Source organism: Pelophylax lessonae (genome assembly GCF_965119305.1).
Source record: "Pelophylax lessonae genome assembly, chromosome: 4".
Classification (NCBI taxonomy): Eukaryota; Metazoa; Chordata; class Amphibia; order Anura; family Ranidae; genus Pelophylax; species Pelophylax lessonae.
In genome coordinates, this window is record NC_138771.1 from 145,424,031 (window position 1) to 145,440,761 (window position 16,731).

General features: G+C 45.5%; 1 protein-coding gene across 1 annotated transcript; it reads left to right on the top strand.

Moving 5' to 3' along the window:
• Window positions 1-3,945: 3,945 nt before the first annotated feature.
• Window positions 3,946-13,757, top strand: SCO2 (synthesis of cytochrome C oxidase 2). Its single transcript, XM_082256571.1, has 2 exons — window positions 3,946-3,999; window positions 12,906-13,757. The coding sequence occupies exon 2, from the start codon at window positions 12,907-12,909 to the stop codon at window positions 13,723-13,725; it is 819 nt and encodes a 272-aa protein (XP_082112697.1). The 5' UTR covers window positions 3,946-3,999; window position 12,906; the 3' UTR covers window positions 13,726-13,757.
• The last annotated feature ends 2,974 nt before the right edge of the window (window positions 13,758-16,731 follow it).

Below are 16,731 nucleotides of genomic sequence, written 5' to 3' on the forward strand. Positions count from 1 at the left end.
TAGCTGTTTTGGGGGAGGGGCTAAGAGGTGGCTGCAGAGATAATCTGCTCTATGCCTAACGCCCTCTTGTATAATATGTAGTCCTGTGCCCAGCGCTCTGTGTATTAGGCACTCCTGTGTCCAGCATTCTGTGTACTAATGTAGTCCTGTACCCAGTGCTCTGTGTACTAATGTAGTCCTGTGCCCAGTGCTCTGTGTATAATGCAGTCCTGTGCCCAGCGCTCTGTGTATTATGCAGTCCTGAGCCCAGCGCTCTGTGTATTATGTAGTCCTGTACCCAGCGCTGTGTATAATGCAGTCCTGTGCCCAGCGCTCTGTGTATTATGCAGTCCTGTGCCCAGCGCTCTGTGTATTATGCAGTCTTGAGCCCAGCGCTCGGTGTATTATGTAGTCCTGTACCCAGCGCTCTGTATGCTATGCAGTCCTGTACCCAGCACTCTGTGTGATATGTAGTCCTGTGCCAAGCGCTCTGTGTATAATGCAGTCCTGTGTCCTGTGCCCAGCGCTCTGTGTATAATGCAGTCCTGTGCCCAGCGCTCGATGTATTATGTAGTCCTGTACCCCAGCGCTCTGTATGTTATACAGTCCTGTACCCAGCACTCTGTGTAATATGTAGTCCTGTGCCCAGCACTCTGTGTATTATGCAGTCCTGTACCCAGCGCTCTGTGTATAATGAAGTCCTGTGCCCAGCCCTCTGTGTATTATGCAGTCCTATGCCCAGCGCTCTGTGTATTATGCAGTCCTGTGCCCAGCGCTCTGTGTATTATGCAGTCCTGAGCCCAGCGCTCTGTGTATTATGTAGTCCTGTGCCCAGCGCCCTGTGTATTATGCAGTCCTGTGCCAAGCGCTGTGTATTATGCAGTCCTGTGCCCAGGGCTCTGTGTATTATGCAGTCCTGTGCCCAGCGCTGTGTATTATGCAATCCTGCGCCATTTGCCAATAAAAAAAAAAATATATGTCCCCGGATTTCATTTAAAAAATCGAATCACCTTAACTTACCTGATCCTCTGTTCTATACTTGTATGAAAAAGTCTCCTGTTCTTTTTGTATTGCTTCCTTTGTGTGCAATTCCTGTTGTTCCTGACAGTCCCTCTGCTTTCCTATGAAAAACTGACCACACTAAGCAGGAGAGCCCACCATGGTCAGTTCTCTAGCTGTGCTGGGAACTCAGCCTGCACTCCTGCAAGATCAGACTCGTCCTGACACGCCCCCTGCACAGCCATTCACTGGAAAGATCAGTGTCCTGTTGCTTCTATACTAATCCATACTAGGGGTCGATCAATTATCGGTGCGGCTGAATATCGGGTGTTGATATTCACTTTTTTGAAGAATCGGTATTGGTCACAAACTTACTGATATTGGTCTCCCTCTGCCCCGGCAGTCATCTTTTTGGGGCCCACTATGTCATCGGCCCCGCTAGAAGAAGCCAGGACTTAGAAGGTTTTGCATTGAAGGGCTAGTGTGTGAAGGCACACGCACACAACGTCATTACGTATGGTGCGCCACGCACCTCCGTTCTGACAGTCTGAGTTCTGGTTTCTTCTACCCGAATAGGGCAAAGGCCGCTGCCTCCCTTGCCTCGGACAGTGCACACCACTGGACAGCTGACCAAGAGAGGACACGCCAGCCAGAAGCCACCCACCCACAGCAGGGTGCCAGCCAAACACCCACCCACAGCAGGGTGCCAGTCAGCCACCCACAGCAGGGTGCCAGCCAAACACCCACAGCAGGGTGCCAGCCAAACACCCACCCAGAGCAGGGTGCCAGTCAGCCACCCACAGCAGGGTGCCAGCCAAACACCCACCCACAGCAGGTTGCCAGTCAGCCACCCACAACAGGGTGCCAGCCAAACACCCACCCACAGCAGGGTGCCAGCCAAACACCACCCACAGCAGGGTGCCAGCCAAACACCCACCCACAGCAGGGTGCCAGCCAAACACCCACCCACAGCAGGGTGCCAGTCAGCCATCCACAGCAGGGTGCCAGCCAAACACCCACCCACAGCAGATTGCCAGTCAGCCACCCACAACAGGGTGCCAGCCAAACACCCACCCACAGCAGGGTGCCAGCCAAACACCCACAGCAGGGTGCCAGCCAAACACCCACCCACAGCAGGGTGCCAGCCAAACACCCACCAACAGCAGGGTGCCAGTCAGCCACCCACAACTGGGTGCCCGCCAAACACTCACCCACAGCAGGGTGCTAGCCAACTTTAAATGTACAGAATATCAGCACCTGATATCGGCCAAAAAATCGGTATCGGCCCTGAAAAAACGATATGGGTTGACCCCTAATCTTTACACATATGTTTTGCCTTTTATTTCTATTTTAACCCCTTGAAGCCTGTGCCTCCAGGCCCTTTCTGGGGTTTATGATAATGTGACTGCCTTTCATGGCAATCACATGATCGGAAAGCTCCCAATCTTCCATGCTGTTGTATGTACATGACCCTTGTTCCAAGCCGTTTTAATAAAGGAACAATTTGATCTGGAAAGCTCCTGATCACAAATAGCGATTGAGAGCTTTCTGTTAGCTGCCGGTAACTGTGCGTGATCTCGGCACAGCTGTATTCACACTAGAGATCGACCAATATCGGTTTTTCGTTGCCGATACCGATATTTTGGCCATTGCATATTGGTATCGGCCGATATTTTCGTACATTTAAAAAATTATTATTTTTTTTTTAATTTTCATCACTTGACAAGGTACTCTGGTGGAGGGATCTGGGTGTCTAAAAAAACCCCGAACCCCTCCTCTGCACTGAAAAGCATTCAAAACGCCAAGTTTGGCTGTTTTGAATGATGTCTTTTTTTTTAATCTGCTCCGAGTACCCAGAACAGTGATGTCATGACATTACTTCCAGGTTTTTACATGGAGACCCGATCAGAGCCGAATGCGGCTTTGATTTGGCCTTCGGCGGCTGTGCAGGCTGGTTGCCAGGTCTCCCGGTGGGACGGAAGACCCGGGCAAGCCACGAAAGGCGGTGGGAGGGGACGTCCCCTCCCGCTCCTTGTAATGACAGATGAGCGTCTTCTCGGCCGCATCGGTTGTCATTACAAGACAGCCGACCGTCGGCTATGGACGCCGGTACCGGGGTGATGCCTCTAGCTGAAGGCATCACTCCGGTACAAGCAGTTTCCCGAAATATCGGCAATATCGATAATCTCCGGGGCCGATTCCGATATATCGGGGAAAGTGCATATTGGCTCTCAATATATCGGCTTTGCCGAAAATCGGTCGATCACTAATTCCCACTAATGCACGCAAATACGCGGCCACGCTGCGCCAACGCCTACCTGCCGTGAGGACGCGTATTTGTGCGCAGCCTGCACCAAGGGGTTCAACTAAATGAGTTGCTTTACAAAGTGAGGGTTTACAATCACTTGCACTATTTTTTTTTTTTTGCTATACAGGGATGTATTAGAGCATATGAAGAGGAAAAAGAGCAGAGGGATCTGATTACAAAGTGGGACAGTTCTTTAATTATAAGGACAGGTGGCAGTTTTGTGGTCAACGTGATTGATTTCTTAAAACCGTACAATACACTGCCCCTTTAAAACAGTCATCTAGCTCAGCACCCTCCCGAGCTCAGGAGTCGGCACATGCGCAGAAAGCACTGGGAAAGGCTGCTTTTCATGAGATGCATAATTGTTCTACACCAGGAAGGGGTTTCTGCGCACACCAGTACAAGGATCACATCGTCAACCAACCCTGACTGACTATACCGAGCCGGAAGTGACCTCACTGGCCAAGCCTTGACTGCCACACGTTCGCAAGAGGCTGAAACCTGCCCACTCTGGACTCAAAGCGGAAGCCATTTTTATGTAGACATTCCTATAGCAGAATGACACAATGATCTTCTAGAAAATGGCGACATTCCGCAGATGTAACCACACATTATCAGGACACTTTTATAATATGTATTTCCTTGTTACATACACGCGAGCCTCTGCCTTTTAACCTTCTCAGGAAGACGCAGAAGAGTGGAGGGGGCATCAGGTCTGTACACGGATGGGGACACGTGGTTGTCATGTCTATGGGGTATACAAGCACACAGTCTAGTGTTTTGATCTGTTTTCCTACAATGGAAATGATAGGCAGGAAAGTGACTGCACATGTAGGCAGTTTATACATTGGAATACATTGGTTTTTTTTTGTAAGGGATATCTTTCATTAAAGCCCAACCCTGGGCAAAAAAGAGCTTGTGCCCGCACTGCAAGGGTACGTGCTTGTTTTGTCCAGGGGAGAGGAGACAAACCTCATACTCGTTCCTCTGCTCCACCAGTAAACTGTGCTCCCCCACCACTCAGCAGTGGGCTGTTCCTGGCAGTCTCATGTCCAGAGTAGGTCATGCAGTCTGCTCTGGGCTTGATGACATCAGGAACAGTCCACCAATAGAGTGCAGGGGCTGCATGGAACGGCCTTGTGTGGGAAGGATTAGGTAAGTATTAGTGATCTACCGAAATCATTTTTTTAATGCCAATCGGATATCGGTATCGGCCGATATTTTCGGACATGTAGAATTTTTTTTTTTCCTCAAAAGATACTCCTTGTGGAGGAATCTGTGGGTCTAAAAGACCCCAAACCCCTCCTCGGCACTGAAAAGCATTCAAAATGCTAAGTTTGGCTGTTTTGAATGCTGTCATTGTTTTAAATCTGGCGCCGAGTACCCGGAAGTGAAGTCATGACATCACTTCTGGGTTTTTTACATGGAGAGTCGAATGCGGCTTTAATCGGGTCTTCTCTTCGGTAGCAGTGGACTTAGGATGCCCAGGTCTCCGGTGGGACAGAAGCCCCGGGCGAGACGTGGAAGGGAGAGTGGACGTCCCCTCCCGCTCCTTGTAATGACAGCTGAGCGGCTTCTCAGCCGCATCGGTTGTCATTACAAGTCAGCCAACAGTTGGCTACGGAGGCAGGTACGGGGGTGATGCCTCTAGCTGCAGGCATCACTCCGGTACAAGCACTTTCTTGAAATATTTGCAATATCGGTAACCTCAGGGGCCGATTCCGATATATCGGGGAAAGTGCATATCGGCCCCCCAATATATCAGTGTTGCCGATAATCGGTCGATCCCTAGTAAGATCTTTCCCCTAGACAAAAATGAGCAAAACTTTTTTTTTTTTTTTTCTTGCCCCAGAGTTCAGCTTTAAATTTAGAAATTTAGGACTTGAAGTAGTTCTAAACTTCAGACATGACATATGAACAAAGCATATCCCTCTATAGTCACTTCTGACAACTTTTCCTGGTACCAAGAGAAAAATGGTGTCGGGAGGGACCTCCAGCAGATTGACAACAGCGTTGCCAACCTTTCTTAAATTCACGGACATTTTGTAAAAATTGACTGATTTTACCCTGACATTATGGATGGAGGCTGCCTGTACAAAAGATGGCCGCGGGGCCGGCTTTGGAAATGCGCATGCTACCCATCAGATTGTGTAACGGAAGTGACATTCTGATGGAAAAAAACTTACTGCGCATGCGCTATTCGTTCCAACATGCCTTCCATGACGGGTAGCGTTAATCCGATAGAACACCCATGGGGACATCTTACTACACCCAGCTACGTCTTGAATTTCAGAGTAATTCTAGCAATAAAATGAGCGTATAAAAATAAATATTGTATATTGACATCTGTGATGCTATTTTGATGTTGCATCTTGAAAGAAGCTGGACGTCAGCAGTAGGAAGTTGGCGGAGGCCATGTTGGTACACCCTGCACTGCTCAGTGCTAAACCTTTACCCTTTCAAAGGTAAACATTCCAAACCACAACAAAGATATCAATATACCATATTTATTATATACGCTCACTTTATTGCTACAATTACTCTGAAATTCAAGACGTAGCTGGGCGTAGTAAGATGTCCGCATGGGTGTTCTATCAGATTACCGCTACCCGTCAGATCATAAAGTGTTTGGAACGCATAGCACGGTAGAACAAATGGCGCATGCGCAGTAAGTATTTTTTGGTTGGAACGTCCCTTCAGTTACACGATTTGATGGGTAGTGGTAATCTGCTAAAACACCAGCAGTGGTTCTGCTCTTAGTGTCAACATTAGGAACCTAAGTTTATGTCTACAAGTGCAAGACAAAACCAGAAAAACTCCCAGCTCAACTCGCCAACCAGTCTGCTTACCAACTGAATTAACCTGTCCAACAGTTTTAGGTAAAAACAGGTGTTTAGTTAGCACACATTTGCAGACGCATGCGTGAGCTGCAGGGCCCCTTCACGGCACCCTGTATTAATCGCAGTCCTAACTTCTGTAAATCTATGAGAGTCTCCACAGTGGAAGCACATGCATTCTAATGAATAGATAGGGGACAGGTGGGCCTGGAGGTAGCCCAACCCTCCTTAAAAGCACAGGGGCACAATGGACACCCAGCATATGGCAGCAAAGGCATCCAGTGTGTTCCCTCACCAGTATACATCAATACAGGGACCATTTTGTTTGTTATTGATGTATGCGAGTGAGGGAAAACACTGGGCGCCTTTGCTGCCATTATGCTGGGCGTCCATTGTGCCTCTGTATCTTTAAGGAGGGTTGGGCTACCTCCAGGCCCACCTGCCCCCTATCTATCTATTAGAATGCATGTGCTTCCACTGTGGAGACTCTCATAGATTTACAGGAGTTAGGACTGCGGGTAACACAGGGTGCAGTGAAGTGGCCCTGCAGCTTGTGATGTGTGCTAACTAAACCCCTAATTTTAACGCAGGCTGTTCGACAGTTTAATTTGGTTGGTAAGAAAACTGATTGGTGAGTTGAGCTGGGAATTTCTCTTGTTTTGTCTTGCATGCATTGCCCTTCCATGCGCTTCTTGCTGTGAAGGCCAGTTATAGGTGGGCATGATGACAGTTGTGGCAGAGCCCCCCTCCCCCACATCAGAGTTCCTGGAGTTTCCCCTTCAATCAGTGTTTGCCTTTACTTCAGAGTAGGCTTGTGACGGTATCAGATTTTCATGCTGCGATTAATTGATTAAGGTTTTGCCACGGTATACGGTATTATCACGGTATTCTATTATTAAATTTAAATTATTAAATTTCCACCTCACTTCAATTTCATTGCTGAATTTAGGGGCTTTGGTTCACTTATGCACATTATTATATAGTCAGTTAGTACAGACTCTGTGAACCAGGCCTAAAATAGGTCATCAAGCAGTGTCTGGCCTAACTGGTGATAACTGGTCCTGGCGCTCGGGCTCCGATCCGATGGCCTGGTCATTAAGAGGGCAAATCCTTGTGGTCAAGAAGTGGTTAAACCTGAAGGAGGTGTTGTTTATAAATGACTTTACTATTGCTTTAGGCCTGGTTCACATGTATGCGGGTTGGTGGTTCACATGTATGCGGGTTGGCGGCCCACATTTGCACAGGCATAGCAGCCCATTGATTTGAACGGGCTGCTATGCCCTCATTTTCCGCAGAAAAAAGGTGCATGCAGCATTTTTTTTAAAATTCAGTGGCCTTGAAATCCATCCTGCTTTTGCACCATGCGACTAACCTGCAGTTCCTGCTCTGGCAAGCTTTCTGCATTTTTTGTAGACACTGCTTGATGGCTATATAATAATGTAATGTGGGCTGCTATGCGTGTGTGTGTGTGTGTGTGTATATGTATATGTATATATATATATATAATTTATTAGAGCTGCACGATTCTGGCCAAAATGAGAATCACGATTTTTTAGCTTGGAATAAAGATCACGATTCTCTCACGATTCTCTGTGTAACAAAAAAAAAAAAATTGGGATAACTTTACTGTTACGGTTTTTTTTTTTTTTTTTTATTCATTAAAGTCTAATCATTGCGTTTGAAAGACTGCTGCGCAAATACAGTGTGACATAAAATATTACAACAATCGCCATTTTATTCTGTAGGGTCTCTGCTAAAAAAATATATAAAATGTTTGGGGGTTCTAAGTACTTTTCTAGCAAAAAAAAAAACTGATTTTAACTTGCAAGCAACAAGTGTCATAAAAAGATCCAGTCTTTAAGAGGTTAAACTTCCTTTCTCCCTGGCAGAGGGAAGGAAAAGATACAAATGTAATCATTTTTGTTTATAGTTAGGAGACTTAATGCTGAAAGGGGTTAGCTGTGTAAGTGAATGAGTCATCCAGCTCACTGAAATGTATCAATTCACAACTCAGGCAGACTTGACAGAGAAACTCGGTATTTTAAAAATGCCACAATAACAATACCGTGGCTATGCAATACCGCGATATATCGAATTACCGAAAACCGGCATATGTCTACTTCAGAGGCTGCAGGGTTCCCCCTTATAGTTCAAAAGGCACTCTGTGGACCATGATGTAAAGGGGAACTCTGATGTAAAGGGCAATACTGCAGACACTACTGTAAGTGGGAACTCAGATGTAAAGGGGAGTGCTGCAGACTATGATGGAAGGGGGGCTCTGGTGGCAAGAGACCACCCTTTTAGGCTCCATTCACACCTGAGCGTTTTGTTTTCAGGCGTTTTTGTTTAAGGTTTTTGGAAGCAGGCAGGCATTGACATCTAACAAAAATGCTTGTAATCTGCCAAAAAAAGAAGGTCATGATTTTTCTTGAGCTTCTGGCAAGAAAACGCTCATATGTGAACAGGGGCCATTGAAATGAATGTGATTTTGCTTGTTGGGTGTTTTGAGACTTCAGAGATGAGCGTTTTACAAGCTGAAAAACGATCAGGTGTGAACAGGGCCTTACACCAGAGACTGCAGCATTTCCCTGTTACATCAGTGTCCACAGTGTTCTCCTTTACATCATGGTCTGCAGAGTTCCCCCTTTGCACTGCAAAGGGGAACCCTGCAGAATTGGATGTAAGGGGGGAACTTTGTGCAGGATTAGATTAACCTTACCTTTATGTAAATGGAGAAATGTTTTCCCCTTTTTTATACCCTAAACACATTGCTAATAGCATTAGTTGCGTGTCTGTAGATTAAATCTTGCGATTTGCACTGAGAACTGTCATTTTGTGTGTCAGTAAAGAATTTGGCTCTGTCAGTAAAATTCATGTGCTGTGCCAGTAAAAAAAATGGTGCTGTCAGTAAAGTTTCGGTATCCTGTCAGTAAATTTCCAATCGGGAGGTTGGCAACACTGTTTGACAGCCTCCGCTCTGTTCCTTTTGAGGTGTGTGCCTCTTCCCTCCAATCAGCTCTCTGCCCCCTTTTTTTCTGAAGTCTCAGACAAGCTTATAAATTTAGCAATTTGAACAGATGTAGAGAAGACTGCAGATAGACAGATACAACTTATGTAGAAGTATTTGTTTAATCTCTGTGTAGCACCTGAGGATAGTTCTTTCACTGGGTATACGTGAGGATTTACAAGCACTTTAAAGTAGAAGCAGCGTAACCCTGATTATTCTGAAAACTGTCCCCTCCCAACTCCTAACACTTATGCTGACTAACCTGTGTGATAAAGATGTATATACTTATTTATTTTTCGCCCCTTCCGGTCTGGTTATGTGGTCTAGCTCCCCTGTGTCAGTAAGCAGCAGCTGCAGGGGAGAGGAGGCCGACAACAGATGGGCCATAGGAGCCTATGGGTGACATCACCACTCCAGGCTTTACTAGCCATTGTCAGAGCGCTCTCTCCTCTCCCCTGCAGCCTGACACAGGAGAGATCGCATAACCAGAAAAAGTTAAGTATATGCATCTTTCTTAAAGCGGAGCTCCACATACTGTAGCTGATGACTTTTAATATTAGGACACTTACCTGTCCTGAAGTCCAGCGATGTCGGCACCGCAGCTGATGTTTCCATCGGCTGTTGGGTGCTGCCGCCGCCATTGCAAGTAAGGGAACCACGGCCGGGTCCCTACTGCGCATGTGCAAAGCGTGCTGTGCATTTCTATTGGCTCGGAGGCGGGGGAAGGAACTTCTGGGACAGACGGCCGCGGTGCCATGTCCCGGAAGTGGGGAAGTACAAAAACAGGTACCCCCTCCCCCGTGAAAGGTGCCAAATGTGGCACCGGAGGGGGGGAGGAAGCAAAAGAGCGGAAGTTCCAATTTTGGGTGGAGCTCCGCTTTAAAACAGGTAAGTAAGCATAGGTTTTGCATATCCCATACCTGTGGAATCCCTCTGGAAGCTGAAAATCACTGTAGTAGCCACTGCTCCTGCAGTGATCCTCACGGTCTTCAGGGTCCCAAGCAGCTGCCCGTAGATTACTCTCTTTATCTTTTCATTCAGCCAAGAGACTGAACGGGGGGAAAAAAAACAGATTTCTCCCTCCAAGTTATAATATCTACAGTTAGCGCAATCTTAAAAGTAATAAAAAAAGCAAACAAAAATGAAACCATTTCTTCAATATTAGTTGCTCACTTAAACACTGTGCAGGGGATTCCACAACACCCCCTTAATAATTAATATGCAAATTAAATAGTGTGTAGCACAACTACGAATACAAGTCCTATAAACCCAGTCCATAAGCTATGATAGAATCACATCACCAATGTGCCAAATGTGGGAAATGTATATTCAGTTTTCCAAAAGTGCCATGCGTGCTTCCACCATACGAGTGAATTACATGGTCACCTCAATGTTTGATCTTTCACAAGCAAGGTCAAACAGTGCTTAAAAAGATTCCCAGGCAAATAATTGGAATCCGCACACTTATATCACCCTTTCTTACTTCTCACTCTTTAATACCCAGTATTACCAGTCATCGAAGGGCATGGGTATAACAGGAAATAAAACCCATAGTGCTCTCCATATAAACATTTTATTTAGCCCAATAAATTAAAATCACTTACAAAAGATAAAATGCAGCAAGGCTAATACTAATCCACTTATACAGATCACTAAACAGAACTCAAAGATGGCCACAGGATGACGTCATGGCTTGGCACTGCCCCTATCCTGTGCATCCTGTGATTGGACTTTATCAGTAGGTCTACTGGACTTGCTTCTGGAATGACTGGAGGTTAAAAGAACTGGGGGGCTGTGACAGCCTCTCAAGAGTGTTCCATTTTGCCCACCCTTTCCCCCCAGCTCCCCCATTTATACAAGCCATTACTACAGCTTCTGTAAATAAAACACAATCTATGAATAAAAGGGGTAAACCAATCAATTGTCCACCAGACCTCCATTCGTAGATTGTGTTTCATTGGAGGAAGAAGATTTCAGTGAAAGAAGGACACAGCAGCACAAGAGATGCATATCACTGAAGGTAAATAATGTCCCTTGTGCTGATTTTTTTTTTTCCAATTTTAGTTGAACTAGCTGGGATGTTGACAGTTTGAAAAAAAAATGGATTCCCTCATTCACACGAGGAATTCTCCCAAACCCCCCACCTTTCAGGGCAATGTATTCTGACTGTGTGACTCTTCGCTGTCACAATACACTGATCAGAAGCTGCAGTCACTGATTTTATGAAAGTTTTCTAGCAAGATCTGCCCAACAGGGGGCCACACACAGATCGAAATTTGGATAGTCCCTGTCCATCTGTACCCAGTCTTAGACTTTTTAAAAACTTAAACCCTAGTCATGAGATCTGAAGAGCACATATTGTATATCTGTAGTGTTTACTTTTCTCTCTCCAAAGCTTTAGGTGTTGTTTCTTTCTGATGCTTTGTTCCTCTGTTATCAGCGTGAGTCACTTCTGAGAAGTTTTCTCGACACATGAGAGAAAATTTGTAACGGGGACAGAGAAAAGCACACAGCTTGTCTATTCAAATTACAGCTCTGCATGTTCCTCTGCCTATGTGGAGAGGTGGGGGGGAGGGGGGGGTTGGTGTCACACCCTATTGCCAGCAATTGCACTGTTCAAATCGGTGCGACGCTGACTTTGTTTCTTAGTTCCTGCACTGCTTTTGGCGATTACGGGTGCGACTTGCATAGACCTCTGTACGTGAAGCCACACAGATGTCTTCCAAGTCGCACCGACATGTGGCTTTGAAATAGTGCAATTTCAGATGAAGTGGCACGATTTCAAAGCCACAGTCAATCTGAACAAGGGCTTAGAGCTGTACCTGAAGCTCTCCACCCCCTCCTCTATACTCTACAGATAAACAAGTAGAACTTATGTAGGATGATTTTTCATCTCTGTGCATCATCTGAGGCTGTTCACTTCACTGGGTATAGGAAAGGGTTTACAACCACTTTAGGCAAGAGATAAAAGCCCCCCCCCCCCCCATCCCCCGATACAAGTTTAAGGGCTCTTTCACACAGGCAGACCGTTCAGATCCGCCTGTCTGTTTTTTTTGGCGGATCTGAACGGACCCCCCATGCATCCCTATGGGGCATCGGATGTCCGTTGACATCCGATCCGTCAAATCTGAACTAATGGAAACCCTATTTTCCATCCGTCCAGCAGATCGGATCGGATGAGAACGGACCGATGGTCCGTTCCCATCCGAATCCCCCATAGAGATGTATGACAGCTGTGTCTCCGCACACAGCACAGAGACACAGCTGTCATTCTCCTGCTCAATGGTGGATCGATCCCCCGCTGAGATAAACGGAGTCCGTCCGACGGACGGACTGTGTGAAAGGGGCCTAAGGGAAATGCAAAAGCAGGTTGAGGTTTTGAGCCTTCTGAGCAGGAGATCAGCTGCACAACAAATACCTGTCAATGGATTCTAACGGGTCTCAAACTGATGTCGAAACATGCATTTGCCCATCAATACAAACCCTATTATAGAGGAAGACGGGTAAGAAGAAAGGACAATTGGGTAAATCTTTTTTTTTTTGATGTCCTCTAGACCTAAAGAGCAGTTAACCCTTGCAGTATGGGCTCAGGCCCACTGCAAGGGAAAATTTCCAAGCTTACAAGAGTTGGGCTTTAATGCAATAAGTATTTATAAATCAGCAGATCAATAAAATCTGGTAACGCACCTTTTTGTTTTTTTGTTTTTCTGCAGTCTGATTCAAAACACTAGTGTATTGGAGTTTTCCTAATAATTATTTATTTTTTCTTTTTTAGGATGTTAAGCCACATCCAACATTTGTGCAGATGGCCAGCATGCCACTTCATAAAGCGAAAAACAAGCTTAGTTGCATTTTTTTCTGAGGGAAAATGTATAAAAGGTTTAGCTCCTGCAAGAACGTTATTTACATCTCCTTGTTTACAGAAACCTCAGCAATCTGGATCTACAAAGGCTCCTCTTACCTTGCGCACAAGGTTGCTTATAAGTATTGCTATTGGTGGCGCTGCAGTGGGAGCATGGAGCTTTTTGCAGTGGGAAAAAGAAGAGAAAAAGAAGCTGGATCGAATAAAGCAACTTCAAAACATAGCTGTTGGACAAGGAGACTTCAGTCTTCTAGACCACAATGGGCGACCATGCTCCAAAAAAGACCTACGAGGGAGCTGGGTATTGATGTACTTTGGTTTTACCCATTGTCCTGATATTTGTCCGGATGAACTGCAGAAATTGTGCTCTGTTGTGTCTCTGCTTGAAAAAGAGCCCACAGTGCCACCGGTTTTGCCAGTTTTTGTTACTGTTGATCCAGAACGTGACAACATTGAAGCACTGGCAAAGTATGTTAGTGAATTTCACCCACGACTTAAGGGATTGACTGGCACCCCAGATCAGGTGAAAGCAGCAGCACAGGCATATCGTGTTTACTACAGCGCTGGACCTGCTGATGAGGATAATGACTACATTGTTGATCACACAATTATCATATATTTGCTAAACCCAGATGGATTGTTTACAGACTATTATAACCGGAGTAAAAATGACCAGGAAATAGCAGAGAGTGTGAAAAAGCACATGAAGACTTACAAGTCAATATTCAGCTGAAACAAAATGTTAATCATAGAGTTAATGTACCACAGTATATGATTTACTAAAACTGGATCTGGTGCAGCTGTGCATGGTAGCCGAACAGCTTGTAACTTCAGCTTGTGCAATGAACCTTTGACAATAAAACCTGAAAGCTGATTCATTTTATCTGCAGAGCTGCACCCGATTTTGCGCAGTCCAGTTTTAGTCAATCTTTCCTATTGTGCTTCTGGCTATGTACAAATAAACAGAAGCACAATGGAAAAAAAAAACCAAGATAAATTCAATGGCTGCCATTACTGATCTTCTTTTGAAAATGCTAGCTGCCTGGATTTTAGTATCAGCAACTTGAACAGTATTGCTAGTCAAGTCAGGGTGACTACCAGGCACTTAGCATTTTCAGAAAGTGGTCAGCAGTAGCATCCTTCTTATTTCCCTCAGTAGGCATTTCCTTTAATGCATACCTTTTTACTCTTCCTAAATTTTCCAAATGATGCTTCTTCCTAGATACTAAGCAACATAAGCTGTTAAATGGCCATTTTAGTGTGCATGTTACTTTTCAGCATGCTAATGTTTGCTAAGCAGAGGGACACCGTTGAAGCTTAACACCATTAAGACTCCATTCACACCTGAGCGTATAGTTTTTGGAGGCAGGCAAACATCTAACAAACGCTTGGAATCTGCCAAAAAAGAGGCTCATGTACTTTTTTGAGCTTCAGGCGACAAAATGCTAATATGTGAACAGGGTCCATAAAAATGAATGGGATTTTGCTTGTTGGGTGTTTTGAGACTTCAGAGATGAGCGTTTTACGAGCTGAAAAACGCTCAGGTGTGAACAGGGCCTTGCATACATATATTATGGCTGTTTTACTTGGCAAGCAATTTATATTTCTGTCCATCTATTCCTGAGATTTACACTCCAGTTAATACAGCCTGGCTGTTGCCCCTTTTTTTTCTACTGCAGTTTAAAGAGAGGTATGGGGTGTAAAATATATTATGTATGTGTGTGTGTGTATATGTGTGTGTGTGTGTATGTATATGTGTGTATATATATATATATATACACACATACACACACATATATATATATATACACACACATTTAAAAAAAAAAAAACAGTGGTCCGATGCATCTGTCCCCTGCCACCTCTCCACTGAGAACTGAGCGATCAAACACCACTGATCGCTCAGTTCTCCTCTCCACTCTGAGCAGAGTGTTGACTTTCTTTCGCCGACTCTCTGCTCTGCCCCTCCAGCACTCACTGAAGCACTGGGGTGGGAGCAGCTGACTCAGTCTCCCAGCAGTGCAGCTGAGAGGCTGAGCCAGCTGCCGGTCCAGGCATCTGGGTGAGTCTTGACTGTAAAGTCAGGATCTTGCCCCAGCCTGGACCGGATGAGTCACTCAGCCGACAGAAGACTTTAGCCCGCTGCCAGCTGAACATTGCTCCCCTAAGCAACAAAACTAAGACCATCTCCCTTCCCCCAGTCTGTGATTGGACAGTTAATGAACGGCAGCAGACTGGGGAGGGCATTAATATACCCTCTCTCCTTGTCAGCAAATGTAAGGCTCCTGATTGGTTAGAAGTGTCATCCTCCCCCCCCCCCCTTTTTTTTTTTTGCTGCTGTACAAAAGGCTGGTACCTGATCAAATTCTTATATTTTCATCAGTTGCATTTACAATTTTATTTAAATGATCTGCCTGAAGTTTAGCTTTAACTAAAGGTACCACGTGGAAGCTAATTTTACCTGATGTCCAGGTGGGAGTTTACTTTAGTAGTTTTAAAGAGATAATAAGCTTGTTAATATAAAAAAAAAAACAGCTGCCATTAAACTAAATCCTGTAAAACATTTTGCTTCATCTGTTTTATATTAAAAAAAAAAAAAGCGTGTTTAAATATTCATTACATTTTTTTTATTCTGTGGTTATTTGCATTTATTTTCTGTCCACATTGAGCTGATGTGTTTTGGCTCCATTATTAGGAAAGCCACATTGTGGAAAAGTCTGATCTTACTGTAATCTAGATTTAATGAGCCTTTACATTTCATACCCAATTTCTAGGTGCCAATTTGCAGAAAAGAAAGCCTTTCACATATGTGATGAACTTTTATATTATGTAGTGACCAGAGGACTTGTTTCATTTAAGTAGAGAAAAAAAAACAGTAAACTTATCTCTGCGCAGGCTTTTTTTTTTTTTTTTTAAAGCGCTTGAAATTTTTGCAAAAACTGTTAAAATAAGCTCCCCCCCCCCCCCCCCCCGGTGCTCTTCAGCTCCCCACAGTGATTTCCAGCCCCCCCCATGCTCTCCAGCCCCCTGGTTTTACCTGCTTCCCCCCCCCCCCCCAGTGCTCTCCACCCCCCTGCGCTTTCCAAACTTCCCCTTAATTCTCTCCAGTCCCCCCCCCCCTCCGTGCCATTCAGCTCCTCCAGAGCTCTCTGCTTTCCCTGTGCTCTTCTATCATGTCCGCAGTTCTTGACCTTCTCTTGTATCTTGTCCACAGTCTCTGACCATCTCCTGTATCATGTTGGCGGTCTCTGACCATCTCTTGTATCACGTCCGCGGTCTCTGACCATCTCTTGCATCACGTCCGCGGTCTCTGACCATCTCTTGTATCACGTCCGCGGTCTCTGACCATCTCTTGTATCATGTCAGCGGTCTCTGACCATCTCTTGTATCACGTCCGCGGTCTCTGACCACCTCCTGTATCATGTCCGCAGCCCCTGACCACCTCCTGTATCATGTCCGCAGCCCCTGACCACCTCCTGTATCATGTCCGCAGCCCCTGACCACCTCCTGTATCATGTCCGCAGCCCCACACTATATACAAGTATACAGTATAGACAAGAGTAAGCGCCGCATTTGTGCATCTGTGCCATCCATACCAGTCCACCTGCACCTCCATCATGACTGTGGCTTGGGCCTAAAGAATAAGCGCCGCATTTTGTGCATCTGACTGCCATCCATACCAGTCCACGTGCTCCTCCATCATGACTGCCTGAACTGATGCTTTATCCCCAAGCAGAAG